Source organism: Saccopteryx leptura, chromosome 1 (assembly GCF_036850995.1).
Source record: "Saccopteryx leptura isolate mSacLep1 chromosome 1, mSacLep1_pri_phased_curated, whole genome shotgun sequence".
NCBI classification, from domain to species: domain Eukaryota; kingdom Metazoa; phylum Chordata; class Mammalia; order Chiroptera; family Emballonuridae; genus Saccopteryx; species Saccopteryx leptura.
The window spans coordinates 308,664,204-308,685,128 of record NC_089503.1 but is presented as its reverse complement, the minus strand read 5'-3'; the positions used below and the strand labels follow the sequence as shown (position 1 = coordinate 308,685,128).

The window sequence follows — 20,925 nt, the reverse complement described above, 5'->3', positions numbered from 1 at the left end:
ACTCACAGCAGCTGTCCTCGCTGAGCTGATCCAAGCCTGAGCCTTTGAATGGGAATCAAATCTATGATTTCACTGTGGAAAGGCACAGGACCCTACAAGTCTGGAGTTCTTCCTGGGTGACTCTGCACAAGCCCCTACCTCTAGGAGCTTATATTTTCTCATCTGTACCTTACCCACCTTATGGTGTGGTTATGACAAAGATCTTTCCAGGTAGCGAAATATGTAGCGAAAGTATTTTATGTACAGTAAAACCACATAGGTATAAGGGGTTATTATTTCATTATCTTTATTCTGCAAATGAGTTTCTAAAAAAGCAACTGCACATTTGCTGAAGTTTTGGCCCTTAATTTTGAGGGTTGCCTTTTTACATTAGTGCCCCAGAAAAGGAAGCACTCAGTATTCTCCATGAGGTTTCCTGGAACCTGACTTCTTCTCATCTTATTTCTTTGGGCTGTATTATCAGGATGGAATTAAAATCTATTGGCAACATATTGGTGTTGTATTTTCTTTTCGTTGACTCTGTGAAATAAAAAAAAGGTTTTTTAAACTGGAAACTTAACACCATGTATGATTGTAGTCAGTTGCCCATTTTTTTGGCTAATTAGGAACCTGTTTTTGTTGGAAGTCCTCTTAAATTTACAGATGTAGCAGAGTAACTATAATTGATCTACCTTTGAGACTCTTAAAGCTCATCATTGAGCATAATCATTGTTTATAGAGTAGTTTAATCATGTATTGATCCTAGGATATACCTTACCATTAATTTCTTATAGCATCCAACTTGTTTTCTCAGTGATGTACATCTTTCTTCCAAAATTAGAAGCAAGAAAATTCTAGCAAATTGTGCATCCTGTTATGTAGAGTTTTACTACACTATAATGCTATATAGTTTGCACAGATGAGAGGTGAACGTCAGCAATTCTTATGTGGCTAATGTAGTTAATCTAATGTTTTCCTTTTTTCTCCCTTAGGTCCTGGCTGTAAGTCACCATGGCGCAGCAAGCTGTTGATAAGTATCTCTATGTGGATAAAAACTTCATCAATAACCCCTTGGCCCAGGCCGACTGGGCTGCTAAAAAGCTCGTATGGGTGCCTTCTGACAAGAATGGCTTTGAGTCTGCCAGCCTCAAGGAAGAGATGGGTGAGGAGGCCATCGTGGAGCTGGTGGAGAGTGGGAAGAAGGTGAAGGTGAACAAGGATGACATCCAGAAGATGAACCCGCCCAAGTTCTCCAAGGTGGAAGACATGGCAGAGCTGACATGCCTCAATGAAGCCTCAGTGCTGTTCAACCTCAAGGAGCGTTACTACTCAGGGCTCATCTATGTAAGTGGGGCCCGAGGCTCTGAGGCAGGAGGCTCTAGGTCTGTCCCACGCCTCTCAGATCCTGGGCACTGGCTGTACCTGGGAGAGAAAGGGGCTTTAGGGAGAGAAGGAATGCTGTGGTGACATCCTTGAACTTCAGTACCTAGACATACTAAAAGAAGGCTCTCATAGCATTACTTTTATCTCTTGTCTACACAGTTAGAAACACAATAGGAAGTCTGCTGTAGAGAGGATATAGGGAGGATATGACATGTGAGGTCTGCTCATGCACTGGCCTTGGCCCTCAATCTTGGTGGAGATAGGAAAATCAGGCCAGTGTGGTCAGTTCCTTCTCAAGGGGGGATGCTATACCCTGCTTCCCGCCTTGTTTCTCCTGTACCACCTGATTCCCTCCTACCTCCCCTCTCACATCTGTCAGCGTGGCTTACTTCCCTTAGGAGTGTGCCACCAAGAGGAAGACTTGAATTGCTAGTTCCTCCATCACTTTAGGCTAGTTCCATGCCAGGTGTAGAGTGCAGAGAATAGCGTGTACAAAGGCCTACCACATGCAGATGATAGGAGCGGGTTTTCTCTAGCTAGCAGGGCTACATTTGCAGAAAGATGGCTCATCACCATTGTAAAAGATGTCAAAAGATGAGCATTTACCTATTCCTTTGGTGATAGACTTCAAACTCTTATGGCCCTAGGGTCACAAAGTTCTTTTTAATATCTATCCCAACTTCTTCTGTTCAGTTTAAAGCTATTTTCTTCTGGTTTTGTCCTCAGTAGGGATAAAATATCTGGTTCTTATTCTAAAAATAGCTCTTTATTTAATTATGCTGTTATATTTACCTTGGCCTTCTTGGTCTTGGAGCTGAATAAAACAAGTTTTCAACATTTTATTTATTTAATTATTTATCGCATTTTTTCTGAAGTGAGAAGCGAGGAGACAGAGAGACAGACTCCCACATGCGCCTGACTGGGATCCACCTTGCACGCCCACTAGGGCAGTGATTTTCAACCTTTTTTGAGCCGCAGCACATTTTTTACATTTACAAAATCCTGGGGCACTCCACCTACCAAAATGACACTCTAACACAGTACATATTATACATATAGTTAATAATATAGTTTCTAAATGTATTTATTATTTATACTCACACCTGACCATGTCTCATGGCACACTGATTGAAAAACACTGCACTAGGGGACAATGCTCTGCCGATCTGGAGCATTGCTCCTTTGCAACCAGAGCCATTCTAGCACCTGAGGGCAGAGGCCATGGAGCCGTTCTCAGCGCCCAGTCCAACTTTGCTCCAGTGGAGCTGTGGCTGCGGAAGGGAAAGAGAGAGAGAGAGAAAGAGAAAGGATGGATGGAGAAGTAGATGTGTACCCCAGCTGGGAATTGAACCTGGGACCTCTACACACCAGGCCGACATTCTACTGCTGAGAATGTAGACCTCCACACACCAGGCCAGGGCTCAACATTTTTTTTAATTGGAGGAAGAAAACATTCTGATCATTATAATCCTCTCATTTTATAGATGGAAAGGCTAATTCTTGGCCCAAGGGGTTGGCTCTGATCACATATGTCATAAAAGGAGGTGTTGGGCTCATCCTGTTATAAGGATTGTGAGTGGCTCCCAAAGAATCAGCCATTTTCTATAAAATTCAGGGTGACTTCACACATTTCCCCAGAGCACTGCTCCTATCCCACTGGACTGGCACCTTCTAAGTGCCCTGCAATGTGCCAAAGCCCTCTGTTGTGCCATGGGCCATTTGAGATTTCCCTGAAGTTTTAACTGGGCTACACCATGTACCAGGACTGTGTTATCTTTTTTTTTTTTTTTTTTTTTTTACAGAGACAGAGAGAGGAATAGATAGGGACAGACAGTCAGGAACAGAGAGAGATGAGAAGCATCAATCATTAGTTTTTTGTTGTGACACCTTGGTTGTTCATTGATTGCTTTCTCATATGTGCCTTGACCGTGTGGCTATAGCAGACCGAGTAGCCCCTTGCTCAAACCAGATGAGCCTGCGCTCAAGCTGGCGACCTTGGGGTCTCGAACCTGGGTCTTCTGCATCCCAGTCTGACGCTCTTATCTACTGCACCGCCCGCCTGGTCAGGCATAACTGTGTTATCTTGCTGATTGCTAACAAGGTCCTTATTTCCTGCTATTTATGACCACCCTTTAGAGATGGGCTTGATTAGTTAAGGATCTATCAATAAGGAGATACACAGAACTGTCTACCTGGAAAAGTCCTTCTGTATAGACCAACTTAGCCCAACCTTCTAACATGGCATGTAAGAAGAATTAAGGCCCAGAGAGGTCAAGGGGCTTATGCAGAGTCATATAGTGAGGTGTTTGCAGGGCTGAAACCAGAACTTTGGTTTCCTGAATTTCTACCCATTTATCTGTTTCTTATTGAAAATGTTGTCTGGACTAAATTAAATGCCCCTGCCGCTAGGGATATTAACCACTGATACTTAGAATCAGTGACCTTCAGACCTGTGGTGGCCTGGAATGCTGAGATTGCCCGTTCCAAACCCTGCTCTTGCCAGGTCAAGGCACATATGGGAGTTAATGCTTCCTGCTCCTCCCCCTTCTCTCTCTCTCTCTCTCTCTCTCTCTCTCTCTCAAATCAATAAGTAAAATCTAGAATTAGTGACCTTCAAAAAATGAAGGGACTTGAAGAAAATATTACCTGTCTCTCCTGCTTGGTCTTTCACTGGTGTCACTATTCAACTTGGGTCCTGTTAGAGATTTCTGAGTGGGAAACAAGTTGATGGCCTGCAGTTGTCTCTATCACCTGGCTGCAAATGATCTTTCCCTGCCACAAATGGGGGTATTCGTTATTAAACTGTACTCTGTTAGTTGCTTTACCTTTTCTTTGAAAGTAGGCGGGCATGGTGGGTAGGACCTGAGCTTTCTCTCTAGAATTCTCTAGCTAGAGGCACAACTTCCCATTTTTGCTCCTATGCTGTCACCTCCCACGTGCTTTTCCTCTTGCCTCAGACCAACCTCCTCCTAAGTGTTGTCACCAGAAGAGAAGTTGATTGTCTCTGTAGTTGCCCTAATGAAGACCCCAGCAGGTGCAGAGCTGTGGAGAGATCAAAGCCACTTGGTAGGGCTGCCTGAGCAGGGGATACTCCCCCCTTCACAGCCTACCTCTCTGCCCATGACCTTCCAAGTTGTGACACCGGGAGCCTTTGTGCAGCATGTTTGCCTGGCCTTGTGGGCGGTGTGGCTAATTCTGCACCACAGCTGCTCTGTCTGTTTCTCCTGGGGGTGAGGCCTTGGAATAGGGGGCAGTCGGGCACAAAGAGCCTCTGTGGCCCGTGAATGGAGCAGCTTCCTAGCATGGCCCATGTGGGAGCAAAGCCACTTGCTCAATGTCTGTGCCTCTAAGAGCATCTGGAGAGAGTAACTCGCAGTTGAGCCTCCTTCCTCCCACCTGAGATGCTGTGTTCACTCCCCCGGGCTCAGTTTGAGAGCTTTGAGGCCCCATAGAACTCTGCACGGGACCATTTGCCCATCTAGCTGTCAGAAAGACTTGTTCTAGTAACCCCTAGCCTCTTCTGCTGTCATCACCAGCTGTTCCCAAACATCTGGTTCCATGGCATGCCCTAAATGTGTGGCCATGTGTCCTTTGCTTTCATCGGGCTGGATTTCCTAGAGTATGAGTTTTATCAAACCCTGAGAACAAAGCTTGATTGTGTCTGAGCTCCTGAAATGACCTCACTGCTCCCTGGCCTTCTATCTTATCCCTACCTGCCAGTTGGAGGCAAAACAGGAGTCCCCGGCTGCACCCCCATCTTCCCATAATACTCAAGTCTCAGGTTGCCAACACCACTTTGGACCTTTTTGCTTTAGAACTTTCTTGGTCCTTTGTGAAAAGAGTAGGTGGAGGGGAAACAAATGACTGATTATCCCAGGAAAAAAGGAAATCAAGGACTCTATGTCCCTTTCTCCAAACAGGAGGCAGCCAAACCCACTTGTTCATGGCCAAACTCCGCTCCTCTTTTCCATGTAGACCAATGTAGGGTCAGTGGGTTCCCCTGGAGTTTAGCTTTCAGTATAACTTATGTTTGAAGCATCCAAGTGCCATAGCCCTTGGCCAACACCAGGTAGAGCCTGTGTCCTCATGACTGGTTCCTGAGAGGGTCCTGTCTGTGTGTTTAGCCACAAGATACATCCTCAGCTTGACCAGGTGGTGGTGCAGTGGATAAAGCTTCGGACTGGGATGCAGAGGACCCAGGTTTGAGACCCTGAGGTCGCCAGCTTGAGCTTAGGCTCATCTGGTTTGAGCAAAGCTCACCAGCTTGGACCCAAGGTCCAAGATCGCTGGCTCAAGCAAGGAGTCACTCATTCTACTGTAGCCCCCCAGTCAAGGCACTTATGAGAAAGCAATCAATGAACAACTAAAATGCCACAAGGAAAAATTGATGCTTCTCATCTCTCTCCCTTCCTGTCTTTCTGTCCCTGTCTGTCCCTCTCTCTGACTCTATCTCTGTCTTTAAAATTTAAAAAAAAAAAAAAAAAAAGATACATCCTCAGTTGTGGCAGGAACAGAAAGGGCAGGGGTGCAAGGGTCTGGAGTTGACCCATAGTATAGGCCCTCAGAGGATGGCTACTGCTGGATCAAGGGATGAACTGGACAGTGAAGGTGGAGGCCGCTTGAACAAGAACAACAAAAATATGTGAGGAGCTCAGAGAACTGGCCTCCATGACCAGGGAGGTCTACACTGGACTGTGAGACTGGGGCTGCTCCCAGCTCTGTCATTAACTGCCTGGGGCTGCAGGTGTGTGTGACTCAAGGCACCCGGGCCTCGCTTCACTGGCTTTCTTCTGTCCCCATTTTACAGAATGAGGCATATAGGGAGAGAAGTTAAGAGATTTGCCTTTGTTGGGATTTGACCTCAGGACATGTGACTCCAGGATCTGATTTTAACCTGGTCAAGTCAGACATGGAGTACTGAGTGTATTTTGGAATGCCTCACATTAAGGGTATTGATTAATTTGGTTCCCCTTAAAAGACCTGAGTCTTAGAGCAGGCTCACAGGAGACATGAAAGTGGTAAGTTTTGGGAGATTTTTATGTTAATATCTAGAAGATTCTGGGGAAGGAGGTATCTGTCTGTGATCTACTAGCCCACAAAAGATCTAGTTGAGTGAAGAGCACACTGAGTTCTTTCCAGTGCTAGGAAAGTTTAGGCTTGAATGTCTCTGAGAGTCCTTCAGGGTAGAATAATTTGTGTTTCTACAGTTTGCTTGCTGTAGCTGAATCCTTTTCTCTTTGGGCATCGCATGATGACAAACATCTCTTTTTGTCCTTGAAACTGAGTTTTGTAATTGGACTTGTGCTGTTTACGAAACTTACCATGGATCTTGCCTGATGCACTCACTCATCGACATGCAAAGCCTGTAACTGTCATGCCATTGAGGGAGGACCCTCACCGAAAGAGCAGAGATGGTGCTGGTGCCCCCACACAAGCAGTGGGTCTGCTGAGCAGGGGGGGCCCAGAGAGTGAGGGGCCTCAGGAGGACTTTCATATCAGGCTGACTGGGGGGCCTCAGAGGCAGCAGATCTTTGCCACATTTGCACAGCACTGAGAATGAGACTTCCTAACCCATTCCTATTTGCTGCTTTTCTTTAGACCTATTCAGGCCTGTTCTGTGTGGTCATCAATCCTTATAAGAACCTGCCCATCTACTCTGAAGAAATTGTGGACATGTACAAGGGCAAAAAGAGACATGAGATGCCCCCTCATATCTACGCCATCACAGACACCGCCTACAGGAGTATGATGCAAGGTGAGTGTCGTGGGTGTTCCAGTCGCTGACTTCCCTGCAGCCATGCTGACACTTTCGCAGGTGCTCACTTACTAGTCAGTGATCTCGTGGCTGGATATGAAGGGATGGCTGGTGATGGGGCCATCCATTGTGGAGGTCTATAAGCCGTCGTCTGAGAGTCAGGACCAATAGCTATCAGCTGACATGTTTATATGTTGATAGAAAGTTCTAGAAGCCTTAATCTCCCAATTTCTCATTTTGTCAAAAGCTCCTATATCAATCCTCCTCTCACTTCTGGGCTCCTTTTTCTACCAGTTACTCCCTTCCCTCCTTATTTTTCATCTCTTTCTCACTTCCCCACAGTCTGGAAACATGCTGAGTTTTTCTCATTAAAAAAACACACACAACAGTTCTCCTGAATTGTGTACCCCACTCTAGCTCTCTATATCTTATCACAGCAGAGTCTTTTTAGAGGAAGTATCTGTGTATGTCTGGCCCCACCACTTCTTGAGACTGTCCCACAAAGGTCACCCTCACTTCTCGATTGGGAAATCTGTTGTACTCACGAGTTCTTATTTTACCCTCTCCCCAGCATTGGACAATTTTGACCATTACTTTTCAAAAGCCCTTCCTTCCTGTGACCCTCTCTGGTTCCTCTAATTTCTGCCCTCCCCATCTATGTAGTTCTTTCTTGTTATTCCCCTTCCCCACGCACTGATGCTCCTCACGGTCTTGTCCACTCACTCTACATGTTCCTCTGGATGCCGGCCCCGTTCACTCAGGAAACTTCTTCATCACTTTCTGGCTGAGGACTGGCACTGTGATTTGATCCCACTTGCTACCAGCTCCATTTCTCCATTCGGCCATTCATCCAAGCCGGGAACTGGGCTCATCTTGCACTCTTCTCTCTTTCTTGCCTCTTTCCCCCCAGTCATTCAGCACCTTCTATACCAGGGGTCGGGAACCTTTTTGACTGAGAGAGCCATGAACACCACATATTTTAAGATGTAATTCCATGAGAGCCATACAACGACCCTTGGGTTCAAGCTGGTGGGCTTTTGCTTAAACCAGATGAGCCCGCGCTCAAGCTGGCGACCTCAGGGTCTCGAACCTGAGTCCTCTGCATCCCAGTCCGACGCTCTATCCTCTGCGCCACCACTTGGTCAGGCTCCTTTTTCTTCTTATCCACATGGTTATGACCTTAGTTTAGGATCTCACAAATTTTTGTTTGTATGATTGCTCTGGTGTCTTAAATCATCACTTTTTAGGGCCCTTTGTGCTTCCACCAGAGGGTCATCTTTCTGGAAAGCAAATTTGAGCAAATACCAACTCTTAAAAAAACGAAAATTGCAACTCGAAGTTGTGAAAAATCTTCAAAACTCTTCTTGTTGCCTCCAGAATAACACTCAAATTCTCTAGCAGCACACAGTACCACTGTACTTGGCTTCCCACCTGCAGCTTCCCAGCTACATGGGAGTCCTTCCTCAGGCCTTTCTGCTCCAAACTGCCATGCCTGTTCCTTCTGCCTGCATTGCCTGGCACGTTCCCATTTTGTTAAAGACAGAACTGAAGCATTACTGCCCTTCAGGGAAGCTATCTGGGCTTGATTTGCATAAGAGCCCTTATTAATACTTTATTTGAATTAAGTGTTTACATATTTGTTTTTCTCTCCTAGACATGGACAGGACTGGCATTGCCTTTATATTCTCAGAGTTTAGCCAGACACCATTTACTGTAATTTGAAGTCAAGCCCAACTTTCAGGCAGGGCTATATTCTTATATTTTATATTGATACTGGTTTTTTATGTCCTATTCATGTGCATCCTTTGTTTCTTTAAACTTTGTAATTGATCTAGGCAGTGATAGTAATGAATCTTGTTGTGTTAATACCTTTATCTCTGGTTTAGTAGTTTAAAATGACAGCTGTGGGCCTGACCTGTGGTGGCGCAGTGGATCAAGCGTCGACCTGGAATGCTGAGGTCGCTGGTTCAAAACCTGGGCTTGCCCAGTCAAGGCACATATGGGACTTGATGCTTCCTGCTCCTTCCTCCTTCTTTCTCTCTGTCTCTCTTCTCTTAAAATGAATAGATAAAAATAAATAAATAAATAAATAAAATGACAGTTGTGGATCTGTCTGAACTACATACACAGTGCTGTGCAGAGGGTGTTTCATTGCCAAACTTGGTAAATTACATATGATGTACAAATTTGGCCTAGCCTTTGGCTTATGTTCACATCTATTTCAATTCCTTGAGGAAGCCAGTCCTTTAGTTTTAAGGTTGTATGTCTGTTTCAAAGTGCTGACTAAAGCAGTCTGGTGGAAAAACATTCTGAGATTCCAAAAGAGCCTGAGTCCTGTCTTTAGAGATTATGAGTCAGTTTTCTCCTGGCTCTTTTCATTGGCCAAGTGCAAGAAGTGCATCCTGAAGTCTTAAGTTCTGCACTACTGAATCAGGAATGCTCCCACACTTGGATGCTGGACTTGAACTGTGTCCTGTTGAGCAGGCTTTCTTCATTTATAGACAAGCTGTTATGACAAGAATAATGTAATGATAAAAGCGTGGCACCAGGAGTGGGCTTTCTTGGAACTGGCCTTCCTGACGACTTATTGGATTCTTTCCCAAAGAGATGCATTCGTGTTTTATCTGTTCAATAACAACAAAAAAATGAGGGGAAAAAGTCAGCTCTTCAAGTTAGAGATAATTCTAAAAAATAAAGACTGTGCAGAGGGCTGGAGCTTTCCTTTGTGCTGACCAGGAAGTCTTGGCCATAATGGAATGTCCTTGATAGGAACCGAGGAGCTACCCCAAATTATGAGGGCAGTTGGTGTGTGTTTTCATCTTCTGGAGACAGGATAGGAAATTCATTTGTGTGCACGGGGAACTAAGGACCCACTGGTCTGTACAGGTGCTGGGTTCACATACTATCTAACCTTCAGTCAAATTTTCACTCACCTTCAGATTGATTTTGGACTCGCTGTAGTTCTTACGCTCCCATGTTGACTGAGGACATTTCCAAGTTCCTCTTGTTGTACACAGTTGACCTGCAAAACAGTTAGCAATAGGTCTCTTGTTCTTGGGGCAGGGAGGAAGTTAATTAACAGAAGTTGCCCCTGTTATGACAAGATGGTTCTTTAGTAAAGAAAGTTCCTGGGAGGAGTCTTTGGTTCCCATCCCAAGTCGGGTGTCAGCAGGGAACCTTGGGGTCAGCAAGCTGTTAGGATGAGTTCTTCTCTTTTGGAGAGCTGCCCCCCTGGCTTTGGAAGGGGCAGGCTTGTTCTCTTCCAGTCACACCGTAAAAGGCGTGGCTAGACAGTACCTTTTCTGCTTTTCCTTTAAACAAGTGGAAAAAAATTTCCTTTCTGCTGATTGTGGCTTATGACATACTGGCATTTATTCTGACAAATAGGGTAGTTGGTGGCTTTGTCAGGGGACTTTTATGAGATGAGCTTTTTGACCCTTCCAGGGGACCTGCCTCTGTTTTTCATCTCTTAAATGCTGGGTTTGCCTATAAGTCCTGATTTATGCCTGTTGTTCTGAAGTTAGTATTAATAGTGCCCCTTTCACTTTCAGAAATATCCCAGTTTAGATGATAAATTATGGTTACTCTATCTAAAGATTTCTCAAACTTGGCACTTGCCTTTGGGGTCAGATAATTCTCTTTTGGGGGTGAGATGCTTGTCCTGTGTATTGTAGCTGTTTAGCACCATCTTGACCTCTACCCAATATATGTCAGTACTACCCTCCCTCTCCATTTGTAACAACCAAAAATGTCCCAAGACATTGATTGCTACCAAATGTTCTCTAGGGAGCAAAATTGCCCCCACTGGAGAACGACTGGACTAAGCATTGCAGTTGGTGTTACTCTGAGTGTCGACTCCCATTAGTGAGTAGTGGCTTCCCCAGCCCTATCTTGGCAAGGATCTGAGATTCAATGCCAAAGAATTCTGGGATAGATTAGTGCTGTCTGCCATGGACATGGGATGGGGTGTGGCAGCATATGGTGCTCTGCATTATACCATGGAAATAAGCGATAGGAAGTACTAGAATATCTAGAAGTTTAGTATCTTTTTCTGGCACTGGAGGCCCTGGCAATCTAAGTGGGGAGATGAGACATGTTTACACAGAGATCTGTGGCCATAGCTTTATAATAGGACAAGTTGCTACCTATACCTGGTGCCAACATGAGAGCAGCAGGTGTCTTGAGACTTCAGAGGAAGGTGTGGATGCTGAGGCCTGGGCTGGTCGGAAAGACACCATGGTGGTCAGATCCTGTGGAAAGGCTGGCAGGTGTGGGTCAATAGTGGTTATAGTGCAGCCCAGACATGCCTGGCACGGTTTTGTTTGTTATTTTCATCTTCAGCCTTGGGTTTAATTAAAGTTGCGGTGACATAGTTGGTTTACCCTCCCAGCCTTGGCTTTTCTGTTTGGTTAATTTGTTGTCATGGCTGTTAATGGGTCTTCCTGTCTTGGGGATTGAACCTATTCATCCGATTCTGTAAAACATGAACTATCAGGCTGGGAGGATGAGAGTGTAAGCTCTGTGTAGCTGCCCCTTCCTAGGCAGACATCAGCGCTAGCAGGGAATAGGAATCCGTCCAGGGCAGGAACAAGTGGCTGCCTGGGGAATTTGGCCGAAGCAGCACATGGTCTGTAAAAGGTGTGACTGTGCTGGGAAATGGTGCTCCTAGCTTTCATTGGGGTCAGGCCTTCTGGGTCTTCCTCTCTGGGTAAAAGTGGACGTGTTCTTACAGAACTGGCTAAAGAATTTGACTTGAGCCCAGTTATCTCCCCAGTAAGACTAGGAAAAAAAGAACCCTCTTCTATGTGAATTAGTTAGAATGCCCATTCACTTTCAGTGGCTGTATGGTATTTTAATGAGCTCCCCAGCATTTCTGGGGGCGTGGCAGCAGGGTCTGCTTTCATTCCAGGCCTAAACTAATCCAAGGACTGTTTAACCCTTTGCTCTGCTTCTCAGCGGAAGCTGCACCAGAAGTAGTTGGTCACCAACCAGTTGCTCAAAGTGCCTGATGAGTGTCCACATCCCTCTCAGTGGTTTCCTCACATTTTGGTGTAAACAGTGAAGGGTAGAATTTTAGTTCTATCTTTACATCTGAGTATAACAGTTCTAATTCACAGAACAAGAAACAGGCCCAGAAATGTTAACTGACTTGTCCAAAGGCCCGGAGATAGTCAGATCTAGAAACCAGGGTCCCCTGACTGCTGCCCCCAGGGGTGCTGTTGCCCTTCATTCCTCTGGCTGGTGTGTGGAGGAGGAGCGGCTCTCCTTCCCCTCTCCACATTCCTTCTGCTCTGGTGGTGTTTGCTCCCGAGGAGCTGTCTGCTTTCCAGGGTCTTTCTGAGGAAAAGTGCTATGCTGGTGAGAGGTTGGGGAATGCTTCAGAGGTACAGTAAAGCATGACTTTGAACAGACTCACCAGGCCAGTCAGTTGAGGAAGCCACAGATGTGATGACTCTACTTAAGCAGGAATGTGCTGGCCAGGAGGCTTGCCCCACCAGCCATGGGCACACAAAGGCTTGCTGTCTGCAGGGAGATCTGAGCTGGGTTGTGTGCCTGTGTGTGCTATGGAGGCAGTCTTGGCTCACCCTGAGGGCTGTGCTCTGTGCCTGCACATGGTTGCGGGAGTTAGCTGAGCACCTATTGTGTGCTGGTCATGACCCTGCCTGGAGGAGGTCAAGGGCCTATCTCAAGAGGCTGGTAAATAAACTTCATTCAGGAGGAGAGTGAGAGTCTAGCATAGAGGCGGCAGCGCCCTTAGCCTTGAGGATGCAAGGGACTATAATGACATAGCCTTCTGTGATAGTTCGCCAAAATGGGTCAGTGGGACCTTGGCTTTAGGGACACACTTGCTATGTGAATAGGAAGTATGGTGTGGACAAGAAAGTGTGGGGTTTGGACTGATTTGAGTCCGATTCTGACTCTGTCACTTCCCTATTTCACTGGGATCTGGCAAATTCGCTTTATGTACTCTGGGCCTTGTTTTCCTGCCTATCTCTTGGGCTTAATGCAACATTCTTGGCAAGGTTATTGTAAGAATTAAGGAAGGCTTCTGGTTTGTGGTGAGTGCCCCTTAGTTGGTAGCAAGAGCAGTCTGGCAGTGCAGCTTCTGGACTGTCCCTGCTTACAAGTTGTGCTTCCTTCGGTCCATGCCCCACTGCTTAGTGAAGGGATAACCAGATGCTTCTTCAAGGAGAGCATCTTACTCTCCTCAGAGAGCATCCTGTGAGTTCACGCTATGGGTAGCAGCATGCACTGGAAATAGCTTGTAAAAGCTTTCTTCCCTGCAGTGACCATATAACACAGGCATGTGCCAGCAGACAGTGCTTCCAACATGCTTGATCTAGTCTGTAGACCCAGAGTGGACCTTTGGGTCAATGTGGTCTCCATGGGGCTTCAGAAGAACATGGTGGGACTATTGGAGAATGTCATGTGTGCTTTAGAGTTGGTTCTTCAGCATCAATGAAGTGATGTGCTGGTGCGGAACTGGAGGGGCTCTGTGACAAGCAGCCCTGGGCCCACTCCCAGACATCGAGCCCAGATCAGAAGGCACTTTCCTAGAGCCAGCCCTACCAGACTACTTGATCATGCCCCCCGGAAGGAAAGCCCAGCCCTGGAATGAGGCTGCTTAATTATAATGGGTCAATCAATGTCTGTCAGTCTCATTTCTATAAAATCTCCTTTCTAGAAGAGGAATCTGTGGTTAATGGATCCTTTTCAGGAATTCACCTTTGGGCTTGCTGTTTTGTTTTGTTTTTAATCCAACCCAACAGGCCCATGGTGCTTTGTGATGGGCTGACTGAAGTGGGAGCTAAGAAAGAAGTGCCCCCTTGGAACCTGAAACTTTGGGGGTGGTTGGAAACTTGGCCCAGTGTCTCTGTTACTACTCCCCCAAAATAAACCACAAAAACTCACCTGCAAAGTCTGTAATGGCTAAGCTGCTTTGGGCTTTCAACCGCCTAGTGGTCGTATTCCTCTCTTGCTCCATGGTAAACACTGCTTACCAGCCCGTTTTCCTGTCCTGTCAAGTGCTGGCTCTGAGAATCCAGAAGGGCCATGCTGTACTATGTCGGGGATGTGTTCAGAGGAAAGGGGTGCTTTCCTTCCCCTGCCTGATTTCTGGGATTAAATATTCAGATGAGAAAAAGAATTCCCTAAAATTAGAGAAAAGAGAGCTGAAAGTTGCAGGGATAAAAGTAAGGATTCTGTAAGTGGCTTCTATAAAATTCCTCTAGTCTTGACCAAGGTGTTGGCCCAGCATCCACTCGAGGTGTTCTTTTGGCAAACAAACAGTGCTGATTTGGGCTCAGGATGTCATTCTAACTGGGCTTTGTGACTCTTGATGAAGATCTTGTTTCTCCAAGACGAACTGGTCCACAAATACAATAGGGAAGAAGTTTAAGCTGAAAGCCAAGGAAGGAAGCCATGCTCTGGGATCAGATTCTGACCTTTCACTTCATTTGATTGCCTCTTCTCTAAGGTGACTGGAGCCCCTGACTTCTTCAGGAAGCATTTTCATGTGCCATTATTGTTTACCTCCTAGCATTAAAGTTCCTGGTATTCTGCCTCAAGTTTGACCCAACCCATGAAAGGGCATTTCGCAGAGCCCATTGTTCTCTTTGCAGGGCTGTTTATGCTCCAACATCGAGCCAAGTTTGTCCTGAGCTTTGCCTGGCAGTGTCTGTCTTGTTCCCTGTTTATGCACTGTTGTCCTTCTCTCCTGTCCTCCTCTTTCACCCCCAGTGAGAGCCCAACCCTTTGTAGACCTGTGATTGTAGCTTACACCTCTCTGCACAGCACTCAGCCAGGGTCTCTCCTGCCTGTCTTTCCTTTTCTCCAAAGGAAATGTTGTTGAAGATCGGGGCAGAACTGACCTCAGGCTGTCGGTTCCCTCCCAGTATCCTGGTGGCATTTGCTCTGGGCTGTCAACACTCACGTGAGGCTTTCAAATTTTCCTTCACCCTGACAAACCTATCAGAGCTGCCTCACAGGAGAACATTCTCACTCCTGGCCCCACCCTTGGGAAAAGTGGATAAACAATTTATATTGGTTTCTGGCAGATTTGCCTTTGCCCTGGGAGCTCACCTGTGTGAGCTGCTAGATGCATTTTGGATGAGAGCACGCTTGCTTGGGGGCCTTGCTTACCTCTGACATAATGAAAACTATGAGCAGTTCCTTGGGCTTCTTTCTAATTATCAAGGGAGCCTGGTGGGAAGGGCTGCCCGTGCTCTGCCTCCTGTAACTGCAGACTGGGGCCTCCTCAGTAGGGTTCACACCACAGCCATACCTAGGAGTGTGGGTGGAGCTGGCTGCTGGCTTGGGTTGCTGCTGACCCTGCATCTCCCTGGTTGGGGCCTACCTTTGTGCCTTGGAGAGACATTATCAGTTACCATGTTGTGTGCTTGGAGCCACCAGCAGGGGGCCCACATCTCACTGCCTGACAAATAAGCAAGAAGGCAACCAGAGGCTCCATGACACAGGCCTCTGAGGCCCATGTTCACCTGCAGCCTCTACTAATGTGAAGCTTTCTTTGTACTTGTTTTTTTTTCACCTTTCTGCTTCCCAAGTGCTTTTGACCCAAGCTCATGAATTGGGTTGGCTTTGGAGAAAGTAACAAACAGCTTGCAAGGCCCCATATGACACTTTATGAGTGTGGATGACCCTTTCTCTGCAGCACTGAGGCAGGGCTGCTGGTGGCACAGTGCCCAGCCCTGTAGGAGCTCTATGGGGAAGTGTGCAGCGTCCAGAGGTCTGAGTTGTTGGCCTGGCTTATGTGACTTTGGTCAAGTCATTGGGTTTCTTGGGGCACAGTATCATGACAGATGGTGGAACTAGATGCCCTCTAGGGTCTTCCCAGCCCCCAGGTTCCGTGCTTGAACTCACAGGTCTCTCTCTCTCCATGTTTTGTGTGTGTGTGTGTATGTGTGTGTTTTTTTGTTTTTTGTTTTTTAATGAGAGAGAGAGGGATAGATAGGGACAGACAGAGAGGAAGAAAGATGAGACGCATCAATTCTTTGTTGTGGTTCCTTAGTTGTTCATTGATTGCCTTCTCCTATGTGCCTTGACCAGGCGGCTCCAGCAGAGCAAGTGACCCCTTGCTCAAGTCAGCGACCATGGGGTTATGTCTGTGATCTCATGCTCAAGCCAGTGACCCCGCTCTCAAGCTGGGTGAGCCCGTGCTCAAGCCAGTGACCTTGGGTTTCGAATCTGGGTCCTCAGCGTCCCAGGCTGATGCTCTATCCACTGCGCCACCGTCTGGTCAAGCTGTCTCTCCACATTTTATACTTGGTTTTGGCCTGAGTGTACTTGCACTTCAGCCCATTGGGAGCTTGCTTCCGTTCATGTGAGGTTTTCAGGGGAAGGAACTCGGGAGACCAGGAGTTAGCCTCTGGCAGCCTGAGGCTTCCCATCTTAGGCAACATGAAGCAGGGGCTCACACAGTGAGTGACCCAGGGGTCAGCTCTACAGTTTTTGTGAAAGACAGACCTCTTGGTGGGGAAAAGTTTCAGTCCCATTTGTCATGGTTCATTCCATTAGTCTCACCCCATGCAGGCCTGTCACCCAACCTGAATCTGCCCTTTGTGTCATTTTTTCTTGTCCTCAAAAAATGTGGTTGACCTGAAGATAGATCTTGGGGCAGGGTGCTCTTCCAGCTTTACCCCCGAGAGAGCAGCTTTGGCTGAACCTCAAGCAGGAGGCATTATCTTAGTGAGCGTTCCGATGAGTCAGCCCCCAGGCCACAGCTGTTGGTGAACCAGTCCCCGTTCTCTTCCTTCTGCACTTCCTGTCGAGGCTGATATCACTGCTGTGTGAGCCTCGTAGCCTTTTATGGACAAGAATCAGCAGCTTCTTTCACAGAGGAAGTGAACAGTAAGGCCCCTAGCATAAATCTGAACCTGGGGTGAAATACCTTTGGTCAGGTGCCGCCTCTGCCCACCTGAGTGGGGGCCTTCTGAGCTGCCCAGAAACACTTGTCCATTTCAATATGTGCTTCAGCTCCCAAAGGCCTCAGGATATTTGGGGTTTAAAATAAAAATCAGGAGAGGAAATGGCTTCATCACTGAATGTGTAACTGAAAACTTTTCTCATTGTTGTTCCAAGGAGTGTGTGCAGTGGATAGCTGAGAGGTGCGGTGGGCTCAGGTTAAGGACAGTGTCTAAGCAGCTGTGCTGTGCTGCAGGTATCAGGTACCCACTCCATTCAGTCCTCAGAGTGGCCCTGCCAGCAAGCCGGCCTTCTGATGCCGAGAGGTCCAGGAGGCAGGCGTCGTGAGGCGGAGTGCAGAGCAAGGATTGGAACCAGGGCTCTGGAGCACACAGCCCGTGGCTTTCTCCTTGATATCACTGCCTCAGACACAGGGACCAGCTGGAAGGAACCCTGTCTCCACCTCCCAAGCAGCTCTGGATTTCATCACCTATTCTTCATATTGGAGATTCGGGAAGATTTTATCTGAGAAAAGGCTGCTGTTTCTTTTAAAAGCATGGAAAACCACTGCAGAGTGTCATAATCTTGTCTCTACCCCACCCGCATGGTGGGAGGGCTCGGCAGAAGGGGTTTTCATCTCTGAAGTCAGATTAAAGGCCTTCATCCCGGCAGGGATCCTGTTTCCCAGAACAGGGTTGTCTCTGGTGGAGGGGTGCATTTTTCTGGTCTGGGCCACAGGGTTCCTGTCTGTTTGTCTGTCTGCTCTGGTGCAGAGGAAGGAAGGGCGTTTTCAAATAAGCTGTTAGTCCATATGGGCCCAAATAAGGACTTGAGCCAAAACAATCCAGTGGGCTGGACTCTCGGGTGGCCCAGTCCCGTGAGATGACTATGTGGATAAGATCTTATAGAGTGAGTGAGTGTTAAGAAAGGTCCTTACTGGAATGTACTAGGGGTCTAGCAGAGTAAACTGAGTCAGGAGGCGAGCTGACTGGTAGCTAACAATCCTAACTATTCCACTGCCCAGAAGAGACACTTCTGAACTCAAGAGCAAAACAGAAAAACTGCTGTGAGAGGGCTCATACAAAGTGGACAGTGCCTGCCTTATCTACCTCCTAAGGTTATTGTAAAGCCACAAGATAACAGATTCAAAACTACTGTTAAGCATTGTAAAGACCTTTCCAGATGTAAGGGTCCATGGGTCTAAGGGGCCACCTTGTCATTCATTATAGGCAGGTGGACTTGGGGCACCGACTGGTGGGGACAAGAGTTGAGGAAATGAGATAGGCCTTCCATCATTTTTTTTTTCCCATCAGTTTTTCTCTGCAAAAGCATTTGCCCAAATGTCTGGCAAAGCAAGTTAAGGCTTTAATGTGAAAAATGAAAGTTTTGCAGTCTTTTTTTTTAGGCTGTGTTGACAGTACTAACTTGGCTTCAGGGATTGGAGGTGAAAGGTTAGAAGAGAGGAAGAGCTGGGGGTGGGGTACATGGAAGTTCCATAATGAGTTTGGTTTGGAATTGGAATTTGAGTGTGTGCATATCCTTGTGTGTGCATCTGTTACATGTGTACCTGTTGAACCTGTATGTGCACATGCATGTGCCTTGCACGTGTGTCCATGTGCAGCTTGTCTATGTCCGTGTATGCATGTGTCACTGTGTGCATGTGCACCTGTGTGTCTGTGGGGGGGGGGGGGGGCTCTGCTTCCTGTTGTTTGGCAGCCAAACATCTTGACTCCTCACACAATTAGAGGAATTCCAGCCATCCCAGGGATTGGGTCTAAACAGTTCTGGGAAAACGGTTCCTCTGGAAGGGATGGCGATGTTTCCTTTTATGGTACGGTTGGCTGCTGCTGTCTCACAACTTGCCAGCACGTGCAGGTACAGTCTTGCCGGCTTATGAGCCGTGACTGAACATGCCTGTAGTTAGGGCTGGCCCAGGAGGATGCAGTGGGGGAGCTGGGGCCCCAGATCACAACTGTGTCAACTGTGTCCAAGATCCTTCTCAGTCACCACACTGTGCTAGGTAGGGGCAGCCGATGGAAACTGTGTCTTCCCTAGCCTTCTTCCTTTTGCTTATCTTACGGATATTGCCTCAGCCTGGTGGCAGCCTTGTGGGAGAGCTGCCTGTTTGCTGCCCCGCTGGGGCCTGCTCTGAGTGGCTGCATAGTGGAGAGCAGGACTGAGGGAGATGGGTTCTGTGAAGGTACATGGCTAAGTTTCCTTTGTAACCCACTTTGTTATTTATTAGTGGGAACGGGGGAGGCTGCAGAGGTGGGAAGGCAGCTGCTGTTTGTCAGGTATGAGGTTTAATGTTTCCTCCCCTCTGTGGGCTGTGAGATCAGGCATTCTGGGGCTCACCTTGCCAAGAGGCAGGAGACCTAGTGGTGTGTCTGCAAATCTGTGTCCTGAGGCCATGCACACAGGAAGCCGTGAGTTATCTTCCCAAAGCCTCATCTGGCAGGGTCCTGGCTGGACAGTGAGAGCCAGTGTGTCCTTCCAGGTGGCCATCGTTGGTTTCTATCCAGCACCTGTTCTAACAGCTATACGTACTTCTCCCCTGACCATGGCACTGCCACTCCAGGAGGGCGGCTTCCTGATGGGGATGTAAACAGGCCGCTTGCCCCTTCATGGAGTGCATTCTGCTTACAGGGTACCATGCAGATCCCTTTCATGTTTCATTTCTGATCTTCAAACTAATCCTCCCAGGGATATGAGGCATATTTACTTTATGGAAAAGGAAACTGAGACTAGAGAATTAAGTACCTCTTAATAGTTCAAATATTAGTAAGTAGCATGGTCCTGGATTCAGGCTGATCTGACTTAAAGCAGGCTGGGAATGTTCCATGGGTAAGATGAAAAGGGGAAAAAATGAGTTTGTATTTTCAGTTATTGCTTAAAATTGGACACCTAGCACTGACACAGGTCAGCCCGAAGGTCTTAAAGCATTTCTGTCAAACTTAGCTTCAAAGTATGGGTATTGCTGATTCTCCTGCTCCCAAGGGGAGTGAGTTGTTTATATCCTTACTTGCTAAGAGTTGTTACAAAACTGGTCAGAAGCTGTGATTTGATGAGCTTCTGTTTTTTCCAAGCTTTCTCTAAACTAACATTATTGAGCATTTCCACATGTCAGATCCCACACTGGTGCTTTCATGCGTTATTTACATGTATGCTATTATCCCCCATCCCACAAAGAGGCTGGGGCCCTCGGAGGCTGTGTGTGTGACCAAGGCAGCATCTTGTCCTGGGGCTGTCCCATTGCAAAGCCAGCCTTGTCTACCACACCCCTCACCCAGCCTTTAACTAGTGCTCTTTACTTAAATGGGGACAATATGTGAAACACTTGCCACAGGCCTGATTTCTAACAGCCTGAACCCCCAGTTATAAACACACAAGGAAAGCTCCACTTTAGCACTCAGAAAAGTAGACTCCTGAGGAGCTTTTCATAGATTGACTGTGAGAGAGACAGAACTATTTCTGGTGTCATAGGGGCGGGAAGGGCAGTGAGCATGGGTAGTCGGAGCTTCTGGATGAGGGAGCGGCCACCCAGTGGTGCTGCCACCTAGGAATGTTCCTCCTCTGAGTGAGGCATAGAATCAGCATGTGTCAGCTGCTGCAGAGGACCCTCTGCAAGGGCAGCATTCGAGGCTTTCTTCTTGGGAGGTGGACAGCTCTTCAGAAGTGGGGGCGGGGAGGCTTTTGTATCTAGCACAAGTTAACCTGATGTCTTCTTTGTTTCAGACCGAGAGGACCAGTCCATTTTGTGCACGTAAGTGTTTCTGTCAGGATGACGGGGCCACATGTCACCTCGATCTGCTCTTATTCTGAGGACTCCTACTAAAACCTAGGTGGACGAGTTCCATTCCCAGCTTAAGCCTTGTCCCTTCCCCACG

At 47.2% G+C, this 20,925-nt stretch overlaps 1 protein-coding gene across 2 annotated transcripts in view; it reads left to right on the top strand.

Moving 5' to 3' along the window:
* Nucleotides 1-20,925, top strand: part of MYH9 (myosin heavy chain 9) — a 100,498-nt gene that overhangs the window by 34,986 nt on the left and 44,587 nt on the right. For both annotated transcript variants that reach the window (XM_066358262.1, XM_066358261.1), the window contains exons 2-4: nt 972-1,323; nt 6,961-7,117; nt 20,774-20,801. In XM_066358262.1, the coding sequence (XP_066214359.1) occupies nt 991-1,323; nt 6,961-7,117; nt 20,774-20,801 (518 nt within the window). In that variant the 5' untranslated portion in view covers nt 972-990. The remainder of the gene's footprint in view (nt 1-971; nt 1,324-6,960; nt 7,118-20,773; nt 20,802-20,925) is intronic.